Genomic DNA, 25,866 nt, shown 5'->3' on the forward strand with positions numbered 1-25,866 from the left:
GGAATACGAAAATCAGTAGATTACGTGAACTTACGTACATTGCAAACTGAATGAATACGATTCAATTTTGGGGCAACAGGACTCTCCAGAGGCAATGTCTTATATAGGTGAAAATCCTCGAATAGAAAGGAGGCTGTTGACGTTGGTCAGATAACTCATGCAACTTTATCAAGAACGATCTCTGTCTGGACACGTGAGCAACAAGGCGTATTCGTGCTGTGCTTTACGAAGACATTCAAGTCATGTGCTTGACGCAACCATATGGATTTGCTTGCGAATAAACTGTTGAAAAGGGAGATTGAAGAACTGACTTCCTCGTAAACTAGATATCTTATGGAGAGCATTCAGAGAAGAGTGGTATGTTTTATACGTGACAGTCTTACGACGGAGCCTTTTGCAGTAAAAAGTAAGCATTAGGGTTATGGACAGGGGTCACTACTATATTGCAGAGCATGATTGAACGTGTTGATAGCTTTCAACTCGTTTAAGAATAATCTACTCAGCCTCTGTATTACGCGTATAAAACGTAATTATACATATTTTAATACGTAAAATATTCCTTCCAGCAAAATATGAGAAGAAACATAAACTAGGAGATTACAAAGATATAACAAGTTGTTAATTTTCTGTAATATGTCAAAATACCTTAAACATTTTACATTTCATTTAAAGGTGTCATTTTCACATGTTTAATCTGCAAATTTGAAGATTTTTTTTTCGTAAAAGCAAAGAAAGACAAACAAGTGAACAGAAAGTAATAATTAAATACTTTTTCATACAAAGACTTATTCAAAGTTAATTACAAAAGAAAGGTACAGTAGTTCATGATGATCAGAAACTCACTTGAAGTAAATATGTTTCCTAAAGACGGCTGGTGTGTCTTTTAAAACTTGAATTTAATATAAAGCACAGAACAAGATTTCGGCCTTCTTGGGCCATCTTCAGGTTAACAAAGACAGTTTGAAAACTGATCATTAGTTGGCAGATGTCTTGGGAACGAGAGTATGAACTTTGTCAACTTAAAGATGACCTAAGAAGGTTGAAACGTTGTTTTGTAATTTATATTAAATTCAATTTTAATACCCAAACCGGCCAACTTTAGAATGCGATAAGCTGTATAAAATGGAACACACTTATTCACTCTCTAAGTTGTTCATTTCGTTATGTATTTAACCTCTTCAGGTGCGGCAGGATGGCATGGGGATGACAGTATTATTATAATAGCTGCCGCCGTTGTCGCTATTATTGTTCTATTAATCATCATAATCATCATTGTCATCTTGTTGATGAAAAGAAAGACTCGCAGTGAGTATTTGTTTGTACATGTGAGTGTATTTATTTAGTCCGTAATTGTATTTACGAATGGAGTAACGTTATCACATTCTAGAACAAAATATAAAGATAATTTAAATGCCATATATAGCCTTTTTTTTTTCTTACAACGTGAACTTTAAATTAAATAATACTTTACTATAATGCAAACGTTTAATTAACTTATGTGTAAATAATTAGAGAGAGACGTTTCTAAACATTATAATGTTATTCATATTGTTCACTGAATCCGATATCAAATCCCATATTTCTGATATCAGTTTTGTTTTACATGGCCAGCTATCAAAACTACCAAAATGTACATGAAACATGATCGACTCTTCCCTGATCGTAAATAACGAGTATGTCTAAACATGTTTATTGTGTGACATTATGTAAATATTATTGTACGTTTCATTGGAATCATGTTCTGATTCCCCAGAACAATGATATTATTGTATTATTGGAAAATATTAGGCCTTATATTTTAAGGATTTAAGCAACTACATATAAATACATTTTACTGTATTAAGTATATTCTGGTTGTGAAATTCTTCTATTTAAAATGTTTTGTATAGTTCAAGTGACAAACGTTAAGAATTAACCATTATATTTGTTTCATTATCGTTGGTGGTTGAAAAAAAATTAACAATAATAGACCTAACTTGGTTATTTTGAGAGGATATAATAGAACTGATAAAACACTAAATTTTCGGGCAACAACTACATTAGGTTTCATTATTTATGTAAACCTGGTGAACGGCTGTTGCCCGAAACGTTGTTTTCGTATTTTACCAGCTCAGTTATTTTAACTTGACGAGTTTTTCATCATTAAGTTATATTTTATTCAGTTATTTTAACCTGACGAGTTTTCATCATTAAGTTATATTTTATTCAGTTATTTTAACCTGACGAGTTTTTCATCATTAAGTTGTATTTTATTCAGTTATTTTAACTTGACGAGTTTTTCGTCATTACGTTATACTTTACTTTGTGATTATTTTGTTACTAAACTATTTTCAGAGTTTATTATTCTATTAAAATTAAGTTATAACTCTGTCTACCTATCAAACATTATAGTTTACGAAGTATATATTGTTGCTCATGATTAAGCAATTTTATATTCCATAAATACATTCTTTTTCACGCTGTTGAAGGGTAACGTTTGGCATGGTAATCGATATATTTTTTGTTTTACGATTAAAAATATTATTAGTCTAACATTAAGGATGTTTAGATACATATATGTTTTACAAAATATAGTTTTACTTGCATATTAATTCGAGATATTAAAGGAAGTTTAGAATATCGTATTTTTTTATAATGAGCTAAGAAGTAAAAATCAAAACATGTAAGTTGAGTTTTAATTATAATTCTCATCAGGCAGTTTCATTTTCCGTTTTGATATTATTATTACTCAATATACCCTGATAATCTGAGATTCTAATTAATTTGTACATCAGGTTTGTCAGACGTTTCTTTTCTTACGTTTTAAATAAACACAATAACTAGATATTGATTTCAATTATATGGATATTTTTTTTTATATTTTAATTAGTTGTATTGTGAGAAACCAGTACAAGTGTTACTGCCTCCATGTTTTTTTTTTTGTCAATCATACAATTTCTAATTACATTACATAATGACAACGTGTATCTGGTATGGTCAAAATCATGGCGGAGAGAATAAAAACATGTATTATTTTAGGCTTAACAATAGATCGGTTTTTTTTAATGCTGTACACAAACAATTATATATTGAGAGAGGCATATCGTTAGTAAGTACTCTTCGCCTGAAACTGCTTAGATTCATATTTTGAGGACATCTGAATACATTTCTACAATAATCTAAGCCAGTTTTGTTTTCTCATCAAATCTATTTGAATCAAGAAAAATTAAACAACTTTATTTGTTAAAGATATAATTTTCCCGCACAATTAAAAGTTTTATTCACTGGAACAGTTACGCTAGAGGGCGCCCGTCCAGTTCTGTACTATTAATTCTAAGCACTTTGTTTGTAATCTTAAACGCTGTACATGTTATGATGTTTAAAAGATGCCAGTCAGTATATTAAAGAAGAAAATTACCGATCTGAAATTAGTTAAATCTGCCAGTGGGACCAAGTAAACCGACTTTAATGTTGGACATGCCACGAAACGAGTCGTTTAGTTGTAGGTCCGTTAGACGTAAACGCAATAGATAAGAAGTCTGTTCTGACGAAGCCATCCGTACGTAAGCCAGTGTGAAAGCGATAACACTGTTTTCTCGCTCGTGACAAAGTTTATATCGTCCTTTCTATCAAAATACGGTTCTAATTCATTGAACTGTAGAATTCAGATCAACAACGATGTATTAACGGAACGCGACGTATTTTCATTTTTCTATGTGTTTAAAGCATCCGACAAATTCTCTGCAATTTCCTTTTCACTGTAAGGGGGTTTGTTAGAAAATCAATTCTAATGTTGTACTACGCTGATGTGAAAGCTTTTATAAATTTAACAGTTACAGAGTGTATCACCAAAAGTTCCTTTAGAGGTAATAAGTTTCGTTACAGTCTGTGCACATACAATAGCTTTAAGATATTAGAAGGAAATATAATGAGATATTACGTTTAAAACTTACGATTAAAAGATAAAATTAAAATATCAGTGGTAATAGTCAATACTCACTAATAGATACACATTATACAGACAAAGGTATCAGAACAGCACATGCCCACAGAGTGATAGTCCATACTCACTAATAGATACACATTATACAGACAGAGGTATCAGAACAGCACATGCCCACAGAGTAATAGTCCATACTCACTAATAGATACACGTTATACAGACACAGACAGAGGTATCAGAACAGCACATGTCCACAGAAAATAATAGTCCATACTCACTACTAGATACACATTATACAGACAGAGGTATCATAACAGCACATGCCCACAGAGTAATAGTCCATACTCACTACTAGATACACATTATACAGACAGAGGTATCAGAACAGCACATGCCCACAGAGTAATAGTCCATACTCACTACTAGATACACATTATACAGACAGAGGTATCAAAACAGCACATGCCCACAGAGTAATAGTCCATACTCACTACTAGATACACATTATACAGACAGAGGTATCAAAACAGCACATGCCCACAGAGTAAGAGCCCATACTCAACTAATAGATACACATTATACAGACAGAGGTATCAGACAAGCACATGCCCACAGAGTAATAGTCCATACTAACAATTAGATACACATTACATTGATAGAGGTTTCAAAACAGCACATTCCCACATATTAATAGTCCATACCCACTAATGGACACACAGTGTATTGAGAGAGGTATGAGAACAACACATCCCCAGATAGTAATACCTCATTCACAATAAATATGCATTTTAGTCGGGTGGCCAATTCTAAATTAACTCGATAACTCCTCGCAGCTCTCAAAAGTATTCAATTGAATTGGAGAAACCAGGAGCAACAGAATTAATGAAACCTTCAAATAGAAATGATATTGGATATAACAATGATGATCGGAGTGTCTAAAATGCATTATACCACTTATTCTCAATGAACTTCACTGCGAACAATGTGCTGAAAAAAAAAAACAGAATAACTCCAGAATTTCTAATGTAAAATATTAAACTGATCGGCTAAAATTCGTAACTTGTAATTCCACGATGTCAATGGCGAAATAGAATGAAACCGAACTCAATTTAAATATAGAACTAAAGAACTGCACATTCACTGTATATCGAGTATATACAGTCCTTTAGTCCTAATACCTGAGGTTTTACAGCATCAAGCTTGATGTACACAGTAGATATACAGTCCTTTAGTCCTAATACCTGAGGTTTTACAGCATCAAGGTTGATGTACACAGTATATATACAGTCCTTTAATCCTAATACCTGAGGTTTTACAGCATCAAGCTTGATGTACACAGTAGATATACAGTCCTTTAGTCCTAATACCTGAGGTTTTACAGCATCAAGCTTGATGTACACAGTAGATATACAGTCCTTTAGTCCTAATACCTGAGGTTTTACAGCATCAAGGTTGATGTACACAGTATATATACAGTCCTTTAATCTTGATGTACACAGTATATATAAAGTCCTTTAGTTCTAATACTTAAGGTTTCACAGCATCAAGCTTGATGTATACAGTAGATATACAGTCCTTTAGTCCTAATACCTGAGGTTTTACAGCATCAAGGTTGATGTACACAGTATATATACAGTCCTTTAATCCTAATACCTGAGGTTTTACAGCATCAAGCTTGTTGTACACAGTATATATACAGTCCTTTAGTCCTAATACCTGAGGTTTTACAGCATGAAGCTTGATGTACACAGTAGATATACAGTCCTTTAGTCCTAATACCTGTGGTTTTACAGCATCAAGCTTTATGTACACAGTAGATATACAGTCCTTTAGTCCTAATACCTGAGGTTTTTTACAGCATCAAGCTTGATGTACACAGTAGATATACAGTCCTTTAGTCCTAATACCCGAGGTTTTACAGCATCAAGCTTTATGTACACAGTATATATACAGTTCTTTAGTCCTAATACCTGAGGTTTTTTACAGCATCAAGCTTGATGTACACAGTAGATATACAGTCCTTTAGTCCTAATACCTGAGGTTTTACAGCATCAAGCTTTATGTACACAGTATATATACAGTCCTTAGTCCTAATACCTGAGGTTTTACAGCATCAAGCTTGATGTACACAGTAGATATACAGTCCTTAGTCCTAATACCTGAGGTATTACAGAATCAAGCTTTATGTACACAGTATATACAGTCCTGTAGTCCTAATACCTGAGGTTTTACAGCATCAAGCTTTATGTACACAGTATATATACAGTCCTTTAGTCCTAATACCTGAGGTTTTACAGCATCAAGCTTTATGTACACAGTATATATACAGTCCTTTAGTCCTAATACCTGAGGTTTTTTACAGCATCAAGCTTGATGTACACAGTAGATATACAGTCCTTTAGTCCTAATACCTGAGGTTTTACACCATCAAGCTTGATGTACACAGTAGATATACAGTCCTTAGTCCTTATACCTGAGGTTTTTTACAGAATCAAGCTTTATGTACACAGTATATATATATAGTCTTGTAGTCTAATACCTGAGGTATTACAGCATCAAGCTTGATGTTGTAAAACCTCAGGTATAAGGACCAAAGGACTGTATATCTACTTTGTACATTGAGCTTGATGCTGTATTGCTCAGGTATTAGGACTAGAGGACTGACGTCTACTTCAAGACTTTCAGGTATAGTTTACAACTTATATCCGTTAAGAGTCTTAATGGTAGTGAAGACTAGTAATACATATACGTTAAAGAACACATACTATACTTCATGTAGTGGAGAGGATTAGAGTTAGTTGTTCCTTTAGCTGAAAACGTGCTTTTTAGAGTCTTTCGGTGTGAAATTGACAATGCTGTTGCGCATTGATTACTTTTAGAGATTTTTTTCGCAATAGATTAAGTTCCTGAAATGTTTATTTAAAGTTCATCTGGACGTTTTTACCTAAATTAGCTGTAGTAATTCATTTGTTTATTGTAAAACGTGTGATATAATTATTAAAATTTGTTGGTTATATTACACTTATTCAAGAGTAAATTGTTATAAAAATATACGTGGTTGTGTGATATTTACAGCCGGTTCCAAAGACACTCTGGATGAAAGGGAAACGTAAGTACCTCATACTAACACAGTTTGAAACCTTAATATGTAACAGTCTTGCATGTGTTTGACGAATAAGTTCCCTTTCACTCATGCACCCATCTAAAATATATGTTACTTTTACACGGACACGAAGTGAGCAATAGAGCTTGACTAAATATATATAGAATGATAGAAATGAAAGTTGAACACTGATAAGTTTTCATTAAAATGTATTATAAGCGTGAGTGTTTTGATTTTATAAAATGGTTCCTTGCCACCTGGTAAACTTTTATTGATAAATACAACCAAGTATAATTTTGTTGTAACACTTTATAATAATAGAGGTAAACTATTATATCCTCTACCAAATATTACAATTACTTTTAGTCCAATCACATACAAGGACTTTAGAGAGGAGAGAAGACGTGAAACTGAATTAAGGTTGTTATTTAATCTACTATATTCTTGTATAGGTTTATATTTCCAACGTGTGGCGAAGTGTACTTATATGATTTATCGCCCCATAATTTAACGAACGAATCCAAGCTGTGTTTGATCATGACAAACAAAGAAACCGCGTGATATGTTTGATCGTATTTCAGTTGAAGATATTAGTCACTTCCTCTCTGAACACCAAAATTCCTACGGGTGTAGAATAATGAAGGCTGTCTTCGCATTTACTTGTTATTGTGCCCTAAAGAAAGACCACTGAAAACGCATTCATTATAGGAAAAGAATGTCAATCGTTCAGGGTCAGGTCAAAATTATTTAATGTCGATCAGATGGAACAAAGAAAGATATAGCAAGCGAAATTCATCTGTATTAAAGTAGAAAGGTATGACAAGAAACATGTCTTACGAGATCCATCTGTATTAAGGTTAATATATCGGAATCAATACTTAGATTAAAATATTCCTAACCTGATAATGACCGTAGGTTGAAACATTGTTACTTGTTTGGTATCTGGAATAAAAGTGTTCAACATAGTGGCTATCTAAACTTGACCCCTAACTCTGCTACTGTAATATCCATATTAGTCGTCTCTACTTCAAGTGGATTTTTCGAATTGAATTGAGATATATTTTGTGAATAAAATCATCCAATCACAATCATGAAATTGAAACCCATGTTTAATCTATAATATCTCCCTAACTTGTACTGTTATCAAGGAACTCACAATACATACAATATTTTATAATTAATAACTGTACCATTGTGATATTTCAATTGTTGCTTGCACATTAAATATAACATTTTTACTAGTTTTTAATGGATACGTTGTTTTGAGCCAGAAATCTACTGAAAATGGGTTATTCTCAATAGATATTTGATTTAAATACCTGTTAACTCACTATAACGAAACATACCAGATACGTTTATATTTGCACGTGCGCTTTGGCTCACTTCCTAAGATGTATATAGAAATACTCGATGTATTAACTTGACTGTCTTGAAAATCCTTAAGTATTTATGTATTATCATGGTCTTGAAACCTTGTTTTAAAACTGAGTAGATACATACGCTTTTACTAAACATTTAAAATTTTTTAGTAATACGCTGTAAGTAGGCTCCACTACTAGGCACGTTTCACTGCGAAGCCTTACTTTCTTCTAGCCTTACATTGTGTAAGTTTAACCACAGCATGTGTTTTAACCAATCACTGTGAAGAATTTCCTTCTACATGGCTTTGCATGAGTTCTGTTTTTGCTGTAGACCAGAGGGTCGTGTGCAGCCTGCAGAAGCTACACCTGTTCCCAAACCTGGGTTTCGTAAACCTTATAATACAAACGGAAGTCCAAATCTCAAAAACGGAAACACAGGTTTGTATGTAGCTACTATTCGTTCATAAAGTTATAGTTATGTCAATTAAAATAAAATATAAATAAAGTTAATTATCAGTTAGGTTAAAAGTTAATTCATATTTGTAGGAGATAATACCTTGGAAAGCTTAACTGCTTCCAGATATCCATTTGTCTAGAAATCTGAAATTAAACTGTCTGAAATTAATTAATGAAATCCACGCATGCAACTATAAATACATGAATACCATTGTATTATAATAACCCGTGCTGTGTAATAAGCATAATAAAGTAGTAACGTAATAAGAAATAAATGAGAGAATATCCATAAAAGATAAGGTTATAAAGAAAACATTAGATAAATATCTTATATCTATTAAACCGATTTGTGTTTTTACAAATCGTGTTTACAAACTATTACAGAAATATTAGCTACTCTCTAACTTTACATCTGCATCCAAAAATGCAAAGTATTTATACAGGAGGTTCGTTAGTACTAGTGGAAATCGAGATATACATAACAAAGACATGATATATGATTAATTACCAGACACAACTTCTGAATCCCGGAATTATAAGCTAACACCACATGACTGTTACATGCTGGGCAAGCTTAACCAGAAAAATTTTCGCACGTTATTAAAGACTGAGAAAGGTAAAAAAAAAAATGTTGCTTGCATATCCACGTAAAAAGGAGACACAGAACTCCAAAACAAATATGTGTATGTTATATTTAACGAGATTAAGAAATAGCTGATAGACTCTTGATTGCTACTTCTAAGTATAAGTACACTTGTTTTTAAATAATTAATTTTCAGCTAGATAAAAGTATTCAGAGTCCAAAGCGTAACCTCTATAAAGAAACGTGAATTAAAATCTGATGGGTAATAAAGTTTTAATTTTGTTTTTTTTTTCTTTCGATGGTTTCAGCATTATTTTCAAAATTATTATTATTTTTCTCAAATCACCTATAAGAGAATATTGTATCTAAGTTATTAATCAACTGAAACTAGTTTATTAGAATAAACGTACAATAACAAAAATAATTATATTTCTTTTACGTAAAATTTTCTGCGCCTTCGAAGCTTTTCATTTGCAAAGAGGTCAGTTGGAAATTATAAAAAAACAATGTAAGTTTAGGTTCTGCAGAGTGATTAAGAGAGACTGGTTGAATAGAAAGGAAACGGTTGGTTCTTTACTTTCAAACGTCTCTTTTAGTTTCTATAGGTATAATTAATTTTTTTCATTTAATAATACCAATAATAAACTGATTTAACAGTAATAGTTTATATGATGTAAAATTAACTTGTAAGCTTTAAGTCTAGCTCAGTGGATGAATAGTTCTTATTTAAATTAATTATAATTAATGAATGATAACCAATATTCCAAAGCAATGGACAATAGAAATAAAGGAAACAGTTCCAAATCTATAGCTAACATAAAAGTATGGTCAGAAAGAAATGTTCGTATTTCAAATAACTATATGTTAATAATATTTCTGTTAGGGACTGAATGTCATTAGGGAAAAGATTGATCAAGGTAAATTTTATTCACGGAGGTATAGGTATGGTTAAAATAACGCACACCTAAATCAAATCTTTATTATAACTGTCACCACATCTGTATCACCCAAAGCGTACAGATATGGTACAGAAAGATTAAAATAACACACACCTCAATCAACTCTTTATTATAACTGTCAATATTATAACTATCATCCAATACGTACAGATATGGTACAAAAATGTTAAAATAACACACACCTAAATCAAATCTTTATTATAATTATCACTTCATCTGTATCATCGAAAACGTACAGATATGGCACAGAAAGGATAAAATGACACACACCTAAATCAAATCTTTATTATAACAGTCACCTCATCTGTATCATATAAAACGTACAGATATGGAACAGAAAGGTTAAAATAACAAACACCTAAATCAAACCTTTAGTATAACTGTCACCTCATCTGTATCATCCAAAACGTACAGATATGACACAGCAGGTTTAAAACATCATACAATAAAACCATTTGGGTTAAAACAAAGGTCTTCTCATTTCGATATTTCAAAAATACAGATATGGCATTAGGAGTTTAAATAACTTTATTTTGTTTGGTTATTACTACTACAGTAATATTTGGTTACTATTACGTAAGTAATACTACAGTAATATTTGGTTACTATTACCACAATAATATTTCGTAAGTAATACTACAGTAATATTTGGTTAGAGCAACAACTGTAATATTGGATAGTACAACTACTGTAATATTTTGTTAGTACTACTACACTAATGTTTGGTTAGTACTACAACAGTAATATTTGGTTAGTACCACTACAGTAGTGTTTATTAGGAACACTACAGTAATGCTTGGTTAGTACTACAACAGTAATGTTTGGTTAGTACCACTACAGTAGTGTTTATTAGGAACACTACAGTAATGCTTGGTTAGTACTACAACAGTAATGTTTGGTTAGAACTACTACAGTAATGTTTGGTTAGTACTATTACAGTAATGTTTGGTTAGAACTACTACTGTAATGTTTGGTTAGTACAACTACAGTAATGTTTGGTTAGTACTATTACAGTAATGTTTGGTTAGTACTACTACAGTAATATTTGATTAGAACTACTACAGTAATGTTTGGTTAGTACTACAACAGTAATATTTGGTTACTACTACTACAGTAATGTTTGGTTACTACTACTTCTGTAATCTTTGGTTAGATTTACTACTGTAGTGTTTGGTTACTCTTACTACAGTAATGTTTGGTTAGTAATATTACAATAATGTTTGGTTACTACTACTACAGTAATATTTGGTTAGTACTACTACAGTAATGTTTGGTTAGTAGTACTACAGTGATGTTTGGTTAGTACTACTACAGTAATGTTTGGTTATTACTAATACAGTAATGTTTGGTTATTACTAATACAAAAATGTTTGGTTAGTAATACTACAGTAATATTTGGTTAGTACTACTACAGTAATATTTGGTTAGTACTACTACAGTAATGTATGGTTACTACTACTACAGTAATGTTTGGTTACTACTAGTACAGTAATGTTTGGTTAGTACTGCTACAGTAATGTTTGGTTAGTGCTACTACAGTAATATTTGATTGGTACTACTACTACAGTAATGTTTGGTTAGTACTACTACAGTAATTGATTGGTACTAATACTACAGTAGTATTTGTTTAGTTTTATTGGTGTAATATTGTGTACAGTATTTATACACTGTTTCATTTCTTCTTCACTACTTTAGTGTACGTTATAATATTTTACTGTCTCTGCTCTGCTGTGTTCATTTTATATTAATTATCTTCTAGTCGCTTTAGTCTTTTCTACTTTATCGTATTTTACTTTTTTCTACACTGCTTCTTTTACGTTAATTTATCGTACTTTATTTTCAACTAATCTGGTAATATTCATTCTAACACTTCCTTATTCTACACTACTCTATTTTCCTTTATTTTACTCTACACTTCTGTGTTGTACATTACTATATCCTACTATACTTTTTTGTACTCTGTATCACTGCTTTATTTTACCTTACTTTACCCTATTTTACTCCGTTATATTCTGCTTTTTTTTACTGCTATGACCTACTTTTCTGTTTTGTACACATTTTATTGTTGTCTTTTCTATCTATTTTACTCCAATATTCTATTATATATATTCTATTCTACTTTATGTTCTATATATCATTCACGTCATTCTATTCTACACGATTGTAATTTATCCACATTGTACAACTCTGTTATCTATGTTTCTGTGCTCTGATCTCTTTTTTAGTCTACCTTATTTTAAGAACTTTTTAGTTTGCCTTATTCTGCTCTATTATAGATTACTTTACGCTATTCTTCTCTGCTCTATTTTAAACTATGCCACCTTTTGTAATCTATTGCACTGTATTCTACACTAGTAAATTTTGAAATGTTTTATCTATTGTACACCACCTGGTGTACAATATTTTATTTTAATTTTTATTTTATTTTTCACTTTCAATCTGTATTACGTTATTCTAGCTCCAAACTTTCTTTATTGTTTAACAGTAAGATTCAGTATAGCTTTTCAACCTTTATGTTGCTTTGATTTCAAGAATTATTATATATACAAAATACAGGGTGGCCTGTAAGTCCCTACCCATCCATATATCTTATGTATCCAGTGTATCTGTGTGCTGTCCTCATTCTCGATGCATAATATTATGCACAAAACGCTCTAGAAGTGTAAATGGGCTTACATCGGCCATATTTCTCTGACAAAAAAGAAACACATTCATAATACATGCGTAATTGAATATAACATAATAACATATGGATGGGCAGGTGGATATACGGGCCACCCTGTATATAAGAACTCTTTCTAAAGCAAATGTAACAAGAAACCGTTTATAATTGAGGTTTCCCGACACTCAAACATTTACAAGTTATTAACAGAATGTACTTACCTATTGACAGTGGTCGTTGTACACAATTTAGACGAAACTTAATTCGCCATAAACCAAATAGTTAGTAAGGTGTGACGAACTTGTTATTGTGCAATGCTTGGGAGTTCGAAAACTTTACGGTCATGTATAAAATTCTAAATCAAGTTCTGGTTACTCTTCGGTGAATAGCTACTAATAACTGCTAAATTTTTATTTGAGAATATCAGAAGCAAGCGGTAAATATAACAATATTTAAAGAAATTATCATTATTTCGATATATAGGTTCTGGCACTCCCAAGAAAGGTAAGTCTGACGGTGATCCAGTTTATCAAAACGTCACCGAAGCAGACAAGAAGGAAAACGGATCACCTGTGGCAGAACCAGAAAGCCGGCCCATGTACGAAAATATTAAATTTCACCAAAAAGAACCTAAAGGGGTAAGTTAAAATAAATGATGTTAATTATGAGTTGTTCATGTTAACAAAGCGTTTGTAGAACCACAAACTTGGACAAAGGTGCCCATCAGTTGTCTGACCACCCCTCTCTCGGAGAGTCAAACATACACTTGACTTATCAAAACCACACAGCGTTTTGATTGGTGTGAACACTGGTGACGGTCTCAAATCTTTTCGTCTATCCAATTAACTGTCACGTGAGAAATACGAATCAGCATTTGTTTGGATTAGTTTTGGCATGTTTTCTTTCTTTCTAATACCAATCTATGTCATGTTTTCTTTCTTTCTTTCTAATACCAATCTATGTTTGTATATTCTAAAATAAGTAATTGTATTGGGACAAGACTTGAAAAACAAACAAAGTAACAATAAACAATTAATATTTGAGTGCATGTTTGTCCGTTGGTTAAGTTTATAAATTATGCCCCAATAAACTAGCTTATGAATAATAACGTGACAGATTATGACCGTTTAACACAGGTTTCGTTCTGTGTTCCTCTGTTTCAGTTCGTCATTAATTATGCACGTGTTTCTACAAAATTAATTAATATTAAGTTTTTTATTTTAAAATGTCATAATTTCATCAATTTTAATCAACGTCTTCAGCAGTGCACGAGCCTAGTTTATAACGAACTAATTTCATTCACGCTTATTAAAATATTCACCCGGATGTTCAAAATAAATCCCGTTCCACATCTGTAATAATTTCAGACCAATTTACCTCGTTCGCGAAACTTCGCACATTTTAATATTAAGAAAGTTCGACCTACCAATGGAAAGCTCAAGACAGTAACCATTAATTTTCCTGTTGTTGTATCGCCTCAACTTATAATACCTCTTGGAAAGGTCGTAAATCAGAATGTATATGATCTTTGATCCACGAAAAGGAAGTCAGACATGAAAAAAAAAAAAATAGTTTATAGTATACAAATATACTTGGAACACCCATCCAGGTTTAGTATCTGTAAATGATACTATTTAACTCCTGATTACACGTTCAATACTATTTAACTCCTTATTACACGTTCAATACTATTTAACTCCTTATTACACGTTTTCATTAGTTGGAACATATTACCAGTACACCTACCATTTATTGAGATGATTTGAATATAAATCAAAATCATCAATCTATATGTGCGTAAATAACGGAAAACTAGCTTTGTGTATACATATGTATCAAATGATAAAATCGTATAAAATGAACTAATGAAGAGATTTGGTTTTGAGATAATAATTTTCTTATACTTTACCGTTTATTTAAATATATTATTTTGAAAGTATTAGGCTGGTCGTAGTTTTGATAATGTTGGAACAAACGGTTATAAAATCAGCTTGTTAATTAAACTATATAAAACTATTTTTATATGTTCAACTATGTACCTAATAAAATTTTCGCAATGGATTCCAAAGTTGAAGAAAAAAAATTCATGTGCGATAGATAAGGAAAAACGATATAACTGAATAAAAACATTCATTACAATTCTGCGCTCTCTCCCAAGTGGTACAGTAACATGTCTGCGGACTTGCAACGCTACAAACCGAGATTCGATACTTGTGGTAGACAGAAAACAGCCCATTATGTTGCTTTGTCCTTAACTTTAAATAAATCTTAAGTTTCTATTGACTGAATGAAACTCGAACCTTTCGTTGCCTTTAAACAAGATGCTACACATATAAATTAAACAAGATGTTACATATATAACTTAAACAAGATTCTACATATATAACTTAAACAAGATGCTACATATATAAATTAAACAAGATGCTACATATATATCTTAAAAAAGATTCTACATGTATAAATTGAAAAAGATGCTACATATATAAATTAAACAAGATGCTACATATATAACTTAAACAAGATGCTACATGTATAAATTAAACAAGATGCTACATATATAAATTAAACAAGATGCTACACATAAATTAAACAAGATGCTACATATATAAATTAAACAAGATGCTACAGATAAATTAAACAAGATGCTACATATATAACTTAAACAACATGCTACATATATAAATTAAACAAGATGCTACATATATAACTTAAAAAAGATTCTACATATATAAATTGAAAAAGATGCTACATATATAAATTAAACAAGATGCTACCTATATAACTTAAACAAGATGCTACATGTATAAATTAAACAAGATGCTATATATATAAATTAAACAAGATGCTACACATAAATTAAACAAGATGCTACATATATAAATTAAACAAGATGCTACACATAAATTAAACAAGATGCTACATATATAAATTAAACAAGATGCTACAGATAAATTAAACAAGATGCTACATATATAACTTGAACAAGATGCTACATATATAACTTAAACAAGATGCTACATATATAAATTAAACAAGATGTTATTAATTATATAAATTAATTACTTTAGTTATTATATTAATTATTTAATAATTTGGATTTATCCTTCTTCATAAAATTCGAAAATTAAACATCTTTTCTGACGAATGTTTCAACTAACCAAAATAAAATAGCAATATTAACTGGTAATTTTTTAGCATGAAACAAAAATAATAAAAATTCGAAATGCCTTTGAGATATGTCGGCAATAATCGTCAGTTATTCAAACATAATTTCTCAATAAAGACCTACATGTTTGCAGAGTAGACCTGTTTAATTAGATTTTTTTTACTAATATAGCATGCATTTTTAACGAGTTGCAATATTTTGCTTGAATTACTGTTAACACGTAAATCCCAGTTATTAATAAGGATATTACGGTTCATTAACCTGTTGATTTATGAACGATTGCATGTGTTGTTCCGTTTCCAGAAACTTTTCCTCTCTACTAATAATGAAGGTTTAGTCTACGCCGATTTGTCTTTGCCAAATAGCGGTACAAAACCTTTCTTTAGAAAAACACACCAACAGAGTACGCCACACTGAAGTTCAGCAAAGAAGAGGAACACGTGGACGAGAGTAAGTGACGTTAAATGTGTGGATATGTCCCGCATAGGGTGAAAAACATAAAACTGTTTTGAAATCAGTAAAGAATTTTTTTTGAGGAAGCATAGAACTAAATCCTCAATTTAGTATTTACTTTTCACAACGTAAAAGAAAACGAACGTCATAACTTGAATTCTACAAATAATTCAACACATGTGACCTCAAGTCCATGTTTGAAATAGTACTTTTCTTGGTTTATTCTCAAAAAGGCTTCCACATATTATGTTACCCAACCTCAAAGGCTCGGCATGGCCAGGTATGTTAAGGCGTTCGACTCGTAATCTGAGGGTCGCGGGTTCGAATCTCCGTCGGACCAAACATGCCCTTACAGCCGTGAGGGCGTTATAATGTGACGGTCAATCCCACCGCAAACTCTTGGGCCACTCTTTTATCAACGAATAGTGGGATTGACCGTGGTGATGACTAGCTGCCTTCCCTCTAGTCTTACACTGCTAAATTAGGGACGGCTAGCGCAGGTAGCTCTCGTGTAGCTTTGCGCGAAATTAAAAAGAAAACAAAAACAAACCGAACCTAAAAATGTAAATACTTTATTGTTTTATATTTAATTTTCCTATATTTTCCCTCGTTTTGATGACAGAAAATTATTCTGGGGGTAACAATTTAAAAACTTATCCAAAAATAATATTTGTTTACAGTAACCTCTTTTTTCGCCTCCCCTCAGTTATTCTAAGATCATACGTGAAAACCTGTATCGCGATTTATTTAAGTGATAAAAAATGTTTTTGAGACCCTGAAATATTGTGGTTTAGTATATTATAGTATGTAGATCACAAAATAATGAGTTTTAAGAATCTAAATACTGGAATTAATGTGGCTTCAATCAATACAGATTAGCGGATTATATTAATATGAATAAAGGAATATTTATCGATCACTCATAATCAGAAGGTTTGTTTGTTGTTTTTTAATTTCGCGCAAAGCCACACGAGGGCTAAATGCGCTAGAGGGCATGGCCAAGCGTGTTAAGGCGTGCGACTCGTAATCTGAGGGTCGCGGGTTCGCATCCCTATCGCGCTAAACATGCTCGCCCTTTCAGCCGTGGGGGCGTTATAATGTGACGGTCAATCCCACTATTCGTTGGTAAAAGAGTAGCCCAATAGTTGGCGGTGGGTGGTGATGACTAGCTGCCTTCCCTCTAGTCTTACACTGCTAAATTAGGGACAGCTAGCACAGATAGCCCTCGAGTAGCTTTGTGCGAAATTCAAAAAAACAAACAAACAAAACAATATCAGATTTGTGTGATTTGTATTTAAATGAGAATTGCATTATTGAAAAATAAAGTTCATAATATTATGTGCCACGTGCGCTTTAAAATCATTGATGAAAATTAAAAGAGAGAACCATTATCGCACTGAATGAATTACTTTTATTAACAAGTTTATAGAGGGCGAAATATTGAAAGATTGATACATTAAACTATTAGTTTTTCGTTATGAATATTTACTTTTTTATGTTACCGGATATTATTGTCTGCACAAAATAATGAGGCAAATTTGCATATTGAACTCTTTAGATTAAAGATATAAAATGTTTTATGACACATGCAGAAACAAAGCGAGCTTCCCCTGAAGATTAATTGAAATCTAACGTTCTCTTGCTGTGAGTGAATGTTCGATCTCTCAAGTTACTGTCTCCTATTATTAACGTCTACGAATTCATTATAATACGCTGTCCAGAAGATTATGAATTTTAAACTGGAGTTGAAATTAAAATTGTCTTTTGAAGTGAAGAAAAAATATTTAAATAACTTATTTTTTAGTTTTATAATTGATATTATTGGTGAGAGAATAATTTTGCTTTAGCGTTTAGCGGTTTTATTTTCGTTATATATAAATATTTGTTTTTTAATGACTCGCCGACCCTTAAATGTTAGGCCTAAATATATGAAGCTATGCTATCTATTTAATGTAAAATGTAGGGTATTATTTTTATTAATGAATACTAACAACCAGATAGATTCTAATGTTCTTTATTTTTCCTATACTAAATTCAGTAGAGTTAAAATATTGATTAGTCTTAACTTGATATTGAGCCAACAAATTCCACTGTTTTTCTGTTATCTTATTTTTTTACCACTACTTTATTCACTATGTCCTGTTTGAACTTGTTAATTTATTTCACACGATTGTTTTTAGTTTTTAAACGGTTGCATTAAACTTAATGACTGAGGTATTTTAATGTCCGTTTCCTCGTACATTTACTGTTATGACTATATCTGAATGAAGTGACAGCTATAACTTTCGTGTTAATTATCTTCCTACTCTTTTGTGGCCTAGCAGGGTCAGGTGTAACCACTCGTACTCTGAGAATCGCGGGTTCGAATCCACGTTATACCAAGAATGCTCGCCATTTCAGCTGTGGGGAGTTATGATGTTACAGTCAATCCCATTATTTGTTGGTAGAGGAGTAGCTCAAGAGTTGGCGGTGATGACTAGCTGCTTTACCTCTGATCTTACACTGCTCAATTAGGGACAGCTAGTCGTTGTGTAGCTTTGCGCAAAACTAAAAACAAACAAACAATTTATATATAATTTTCGTAGTAAAGTAAATCAATGTGTTTCTGTAATTTTATTGTCATGTCTATAGAATGCCTAAATATAATTTTAAACCAATCACTAATTTTTTTACACTAATACCAGATACTAATTAATGTGTGTCATGTGCTTATTCTTCTGATTTGTTCTCGTCTTTAGGACAGCAAATAAAAATATTTATGTGTAGAGATTAAGATTTAAACCTGGATCACTGCTCGTGAGATTTAAACCTGGATCACCCTCGTAAGATTTAAACTTGGATCACCCTCGTGAAATTTAAACTTGGATCACCCTCGTGAGATTTAAACCTGGATACCCTCGTGAGATTTAAACCTGAATCACCCTCGTAAGATTTAAGCCTGGATCACCATCGTGAGATTTAAACCTGGATCACCCTCGTGAGATTTAAACCTGGATCACCCTCGTGAGATTTAAACCTGGATCACCCTCGTGAGATTTAAACCTGGATCTCCCTCGTAAGATTTAAACCTGGATCACCCTCGTTACAGTTAGGATCAACTGGCTGTTTGAGTGGTTTCCGTTCTTCTAGATATTTTTATTTCTTTGACGTATTTACAGATATAATTGTCTTAGATTTAACACAAAGCAACTCGAGGACTAGCTGTTCTAGCCTACCATAATTCTGAAGTGATAGACTAGAAGGAAGGAAGCCACTAATTTTAGGCTAGAAGGGTTGAAAGGACCAGTATGTTCGGTGACGAGATTCGAACCCACTACCCTTATAAAAGGGTATAATAATAATTTAAAACCCAGTTTTCATTCGTTCATTACGTCTAAATAAACGGCCATACAATGAAATGGAAAGATACGAAAATAATAGGATACGAACCACACATAAGAACTCATCCAAATGATAATACGATTAGCCAACCTAGTTTAAAAGTCAGCAAGTATTGGATATCCTTCCCGGTCTTATCTATATCATGTTGGTAACACAGTACAAACATTTCTTTCTTCAAAAAGAGATGATTTATGTTTTCAGTGTCTGCCATCCGCGAAATATTTGCGGTATTTTTCATGCCTTTCTTTTGAATTTTTGTAATTATATCATTTTTCACACGGAATTTTAGCTACAGCTTCTTGCAGGTATTATGTGTTAGTTCAATAAACTCTGGTATGTTTGAAAAACGTTTACACGGTCTGACAAACAAATACGCGTAGAGATAAGTTTATTTGAAAAAAGTACAAGCAGCTAATAAGCGTTTATGGCAGTCTATGAAATAAATCGAAGCTGCGTTATTACAAAGTAAGTAAACGTAAAATTGTAATGACGGCAAACTTAGCTTATTTACAGAAACGCCTGAATACGTGTTTGCAGATTCTGCACTTGTATTTTAAATCTAAATAAGTCGAGGGAACCAGTTGCAATTATGTTAGTTTAATGTTAAGCTTTGAGCAATTACACGCGGAGTAAACGGGTTACAAATTAGAGTTAAAATAAAAAGGCACTTGAATCCAGTCGTCACGTGATGACAAATACATAATTACATCATGCAGCACACTCGTTACATTGAGCACTCAATCTAAGCAAAGAACAAGTAAAGTAAATTTGGATGGAAAAAACCAACGTATAATCTGGAGTTCCCTGACAAAGGTCTTTCGAACAATATCAGATTTGTAGCGTTTGATCGAGGAACGAATGAGAGAATTTCCGGAGTGACAAACATATCATTTATATAAATAAGTGTTATAAATCATTCCTATTAGGTTGATATTCTAGTTCATATTGCCGCTGTAACTCTTAACAACGTTAATGGAGTTAATAAATAAATGTTCACACATGAACTACTTCAGATAAACATCTTCTTGAGCGGTGGATTTCGGTTTCTTAAATTCAGGAGACGTTTCACAGGAGAGAATTCCTTGAAAACCCCGATCTAACTCCATAGTAATCTATCAAGGAATGAGCCCGGAACAGATCTACCAAAATACTAGAGCTTAGACCAGGGGTTCCCAACCGGTGGGTCACGAAGCCTTGGCAGGGGGGTCGCAAAGCTTTGGCAGGGTAGTCGCGTAGCCTTGTCAGGGGGGAGTCGCGTAGCCTTGTTAGAAGTAGCTTGGGATAACATTAACTTTATTTAATCAATTACATTTTCATGCTCTTACATTTTTTTTGTTTCGGTGCAAAGCAAAACGTGTGCTACGTTAGTTCAATGTCATTAGGTGATATTATGGGTGTATGTATGCGTGCCTGTGAGTGAATGTGCCTGTGTGAATGTGTATGTGTCTGCAACTGTATGTACGTGTGTACCAGTGAGTAGCAAGTATGTGAGTGCATGCGCATGTACGTATGCTTGTGTGTCTGTTTAGCTGTGATTAAGTGTGTGTGCTCGCTGTCGACACGTGAGTCACATGTCCGTTGCTGATTGGTGGATGACGCGACTGGCCACGCTCCCTTCCCTCCCAATACTTACCCCATCATTACTCTACCTGTCGACACGTGAGTCACATGTCCGTTGCTGATTGGTGGGTGACAAATCGCGCGACTGGCCACGCTCCCTTCCCTCCCAATACTTACCCCATCATTACTCTACCTGCACCCCCCACAAGTAGTCAGTGTAAGATCTACAGTTGCCAAAGCGTTCATTATTCAACATTTTATTTTATTTTAACAAGGAGATATGTAAGCAGTAGAGGTGAGTTGTGTCCATGGCTAAACGGCTCAGGTACTCAGAATGCTACCTCAACATTGGCTTCACCACTGTGCTCGCCAACGACGGCATCGAGAAACCACAGTGTGTTTTGTGCCATGCTGTCCTGAGTGCAGAGTCAATGAAACCATCAAAACTCAAGCGTCATCTCGAGACGAAACATCCAGAACACGCAAAGAAGGGTTTGGATTTCTTCAAACGGCATGAACGGTGTCTTAACAGCCAAAGAATCGATAGAAGTGGGTCGTTTCAGCAGCAGAGTGCAGCCGTAGTGGAAGCTTCATATGAGATTGCATTCGAAATTGCTAAACAAAAAAAGTCTCACACGATTGAGAAACACTTCTTAAACCCTGCATGATGAAAGCAGTAAATCTTATTCTTGGAGAAGCCAGTGCAAAGACGATGCAGCAAGTATCCCTGTCAAATAATACTATACAGAGGCTCATTTCTAAAATGTCTATGGATGTGAAGGAACAGGTTTTGACTGAAATCAAGGGTTCCCCTTTGTTCTCCTTTCAGCTCGACGAGTCAACAGATGTAAGTTCATGTTCTCAGTTGCTTGTCTTCGTGTGATACATTAATTCAGGTGACATCAAAGACGAATTCTTATTCTGCAGTGCACTTGAAACCACAACAACAGCTGATGATGTCATGGAAAAAGTTTCAACTTTTTTTCAAGACGAAGATCTTCAATGGGAAAACGTGTGTGGGGTTTTTACGGATAAGGCACCGGCTATGCTGGGATCGAAATCAGGATTCCAGTCGAGAGTGAAAAAGCTAGCACCTCAAGCAAAGGGCATCCACTGCATGATTCACCGATATGCTCTCGCCAGTAAGACTCTCCCTGCTCTCTGCAGGAAGTGCTTGAATCTGTAATTAAAATTGTAAATTATGTGAAGACTCAAGCACTCAACACTCGCCTATTCAAAGAACTATGCAAAGACATGAATGCTGACCACGAAGTCTTTCTCTTCTACACAGCAGTACGTTGGTTATCGAAAGGAAACGTTATTAATCGTGTTTTTGAAATGAAAGATGAAATAAAGCTATTCCTGGAGACTCAAGAAAGGAAAGATCTTGTAGCTCACTTTGAAGATGAAGCATGGAATAAATGGGTTGCGTACCTAGCCGACATTTTTGACCAGCTGAACAAGCTCAATTTGAAGCTTCAAGGAAGGGAAACACATGTTCTTCTTTTTCAAGATAGTCTTCGGGCCTTTGTTTCCAAACTGCAGAACTGGCGTCGGAAAACCAATCTTGGAAACATCGCTATGTTTGAAAAACTTTGTGGAGTGACGGATGAGTCTCAGATCCAACTGGATCAGTTCCTCAAGGATGAGATTACCGAACATCTTCAGTCTCTAGAAAAGGAAGTCGAGCGTTACTTCCCTGAGCTATCACAGGAACAGGAGGCCCTGGTAAGGAACCCATTTTGTACTGAACTTGATGTATCCAGCATCCCAGATGATATCCAAGATGAATTTCTGGATCTAAGGAATGACTCTTCAGCTCGTGATATCTTCAAGGTGAAATCCGTGACTCAGTTCTGGTGCGCTATGTATCAGTCATACTCCAAAGTCAGCATCATAGCTTTACGTGTCCTTGTTCCATTTGCTTTTACCTACTTGTGTAGGGCAGGATTTTCCACTCTTGTCAATATAAAAACAAAGAATAGGAACAGATTGGATGTTGGAGATGACATGAGACTGGCTCTAACAAACGGTCGGCCACGAATTTCAAAGCTTGCTGCTGAAATGCAACATCAGGCATCTCACTAGCTGGGTTGGATAGTTGTTCAAACCTATGTTAATATTATTTTAAGAAATGTATGTTCTTTTTGTGAATTCAGGTTGGACCAATGTAATTTAATTTGCTAATAAGTAATTACAGAATTTTAAATATTTTTTTAGATGTTTCTTTCCCTCTCCTTCACAGAAAATAAAAGAAAAATTAAGCTGCTGATAGTAAGCCCTAAGTAGGGGGTCAGATGGGTTTCAAACTTTTAGGTAAGGGGTCGCAAGTGCCAAAAGGTTGGGAACCCCTGGCTTAGACTATATATTTTAAATCATATATGTACATAAAGATTAAGGTGTTTTTAAGGGCACTTCAGAGCTTCTTGTGAATCTTCTATTGAGGACAAGTGTTCTAGAGTATCATATACCAGAAGTAACAGAACTAAGGTATGCTATTGTACAGAATGGTTGCTAATATATTAAATCTATTAAAGTTATGTTTTATGCCGAACGTATAATTTCGGAAACTTAGTCTGCATTACGGTCCCCACTAACCGTAATTAGGAAGTTTTAAAAACATTTTAGCCCCCGTTAGTATAGCGGTAACTACAGATTTACAACGCTAAAATCAGGGGCTCGATTCCTCTCGGTGGGCTCAGCAGATAGCCCGATGTGGCGTTGTTATAAGAAAAAGACAAACATACATAATCATTTTTAGATACTTCTAGAAATAACCTAACAGGTATAATCACTACTAAATTACGATTGTTTAAATGTAGTTAAAATTAATTGAAATATTGCATTAAACACGATCGTACATAAACTAGTAAACTACAAAAATGGTTAAACGAATTTTTGTTACCGGCTGTTGTATCTATCAAATAATATTATATATGTCAGAGAAGTCTTAACTTATGAGGTCTAGTTTTCTTATAAAAATTAATCAGATAAATATAAGTTAACGTGAGATAATACTGAGTTTAAAAGTTAATTTAAGACGAAGAATAAGTTTGCCTAAGGAGGGCAAAATGTATAAACTATAAGATATAAATTATCCTTCAATTAAAATTATATTTTATAAAGTATCCAACAGCTTAACAGATATCGTGAAGTTTATTTTACATTCCAACGAAAATTATTCGGAAAGCGATCGGCATGGCCAGGTGGGTTAAGGTGTGCGACTCATAATCTGAGGGTCGCACCAAACATGCTCGCCCTTTCAGCCGTGGGGACGTTATAATGTGACGGTCAATCCCACTATTCGTTGGTGAAAGAGTAGCCCAAGAGTTGGCGGTGTGTGGTGATGCCTAGCTGCCTTCCCTCTGGTCTTACACTACTAAATTAGGGACGGCTAGCAAAGATAGCCCTCGTGTAGCCTTGTGCTAAATTCAAAAACAAAGAAACAAACAGAAAGCAATCAACAAGCACAACGTATATTTACGATCGGTTACAATGTACATAAAACGAGTAAAGAATACAAAAGGAAATGGACATGGTTGTTTATACATCCTTTAGGATTTTATACTGTAATTAGATCACACTGTTAAAAATATCCGGTTCTAGAATATCTAAATATGCTCACCTTTTGATAAACTTACATTCCAGGATTATTCATTACTTTGTGGTCAGAATGAAACTTATGAGATGTTATTTTCTTGTAAATTATAATTGTTAGTTCTTGGTATATAACCATGATTGGTTACTTGGCTTGTGTCATCATAGCCCTTGAAGTATTCACAGATGTAGATTCAAGTAATGACATGCTCCACTTTTGAGTTTTGTTAGCTATAATATATTCAGAATTTAAGAAACAACAACAACATAATTTTATATTAATAGTTTAGAATATAAATTTAGGAGAAGTTAAATTTCCGAAGAAAGTCCTTCGAGATGTTATTGGATTTATGGCCGATGGCACCTGACCGATGATTCTATGTATTTCAATCAGATTTACCTTTCATGTCTATTGATATTCCAAGTTCCTACTAATTTGTTTGTTCGATAAAGTTATTTCGTTAATTTATAAGTTGCTTCTCTTGTTCTGGTACCAACGTTATGTGAATCGAGGTTGTCTCAGTGAATATTGCCATTAGGTGTCGGGTTTACGTTATAAGTGATGAATAATACCCAGAGAATGAGTGTTATTTTTTATGTACTTCTTTTAAATTATGTACATATGGTCCAATTTTCGCTAGTAACTTGTATTTCTGTTACGCT

At 33.4% G+C, this 25,866-nt stretch overlaps 1 protein-coding gene across 2 annotated transcripts in view; it reads left to right on the top strand.

Moving 5' to 3' along the window:
* Positions 1-269: 269 nt before the first annotated feature.
* LOC143231667 (uncharacterized) overlaps positions 270-25,866 on the top strand; it is a 28,930-nt gene continuing 3,333 nt past the window's right edge. Inside the window, exons 1-6 of one of the 2 annotated variants that reach the window (XM_076466240.1) lie at positions 270-406; positions 1,183-1,305; positions 6,998-7,031; positions 8,718-8,824; positions 13,530-13,684; positions 16,516-16,662. In XM_076466240.1, the coding sequence (XP_076322355.1) occupies positions 334-406; positions 1,183-1,305; positions 6,998-7,031; positions 8,718-8,824; positions 13,530-13,684; positions 16,516-16,629 (606 nt within the window). In that variant the 5' untranslated portion in view covers positions 270-333 and the 3' untranslated portion in view covers positions 16,630-16,662. The remainder of the gene's footprint in view (positions 407-1,182; positions 1,306-6,997; positions 7,032-8,717; positions 8,825-13,529; positions 13,685-16,515; positions 16,663-25,866) is intronic. The other variant, XM_076466239.1, reaches the window with a different exon arrangement.

Source organism: Tachypleus tridentatus, chromosome 11 (assembly GCF_004210375.1).
Source record: "Tachypleus tridentatus isolate NWPU-2018 chromosome 11, ASM421037v1, whole genome shotgun sequence".
In the NCBI taxonomy this organism is placed as follows: Eukaryota; Metazoa; Arthropoda; class Merostomata; order Xiphosura; family Limulidae; genus Tachypleus; species Tachypleus tridentatus.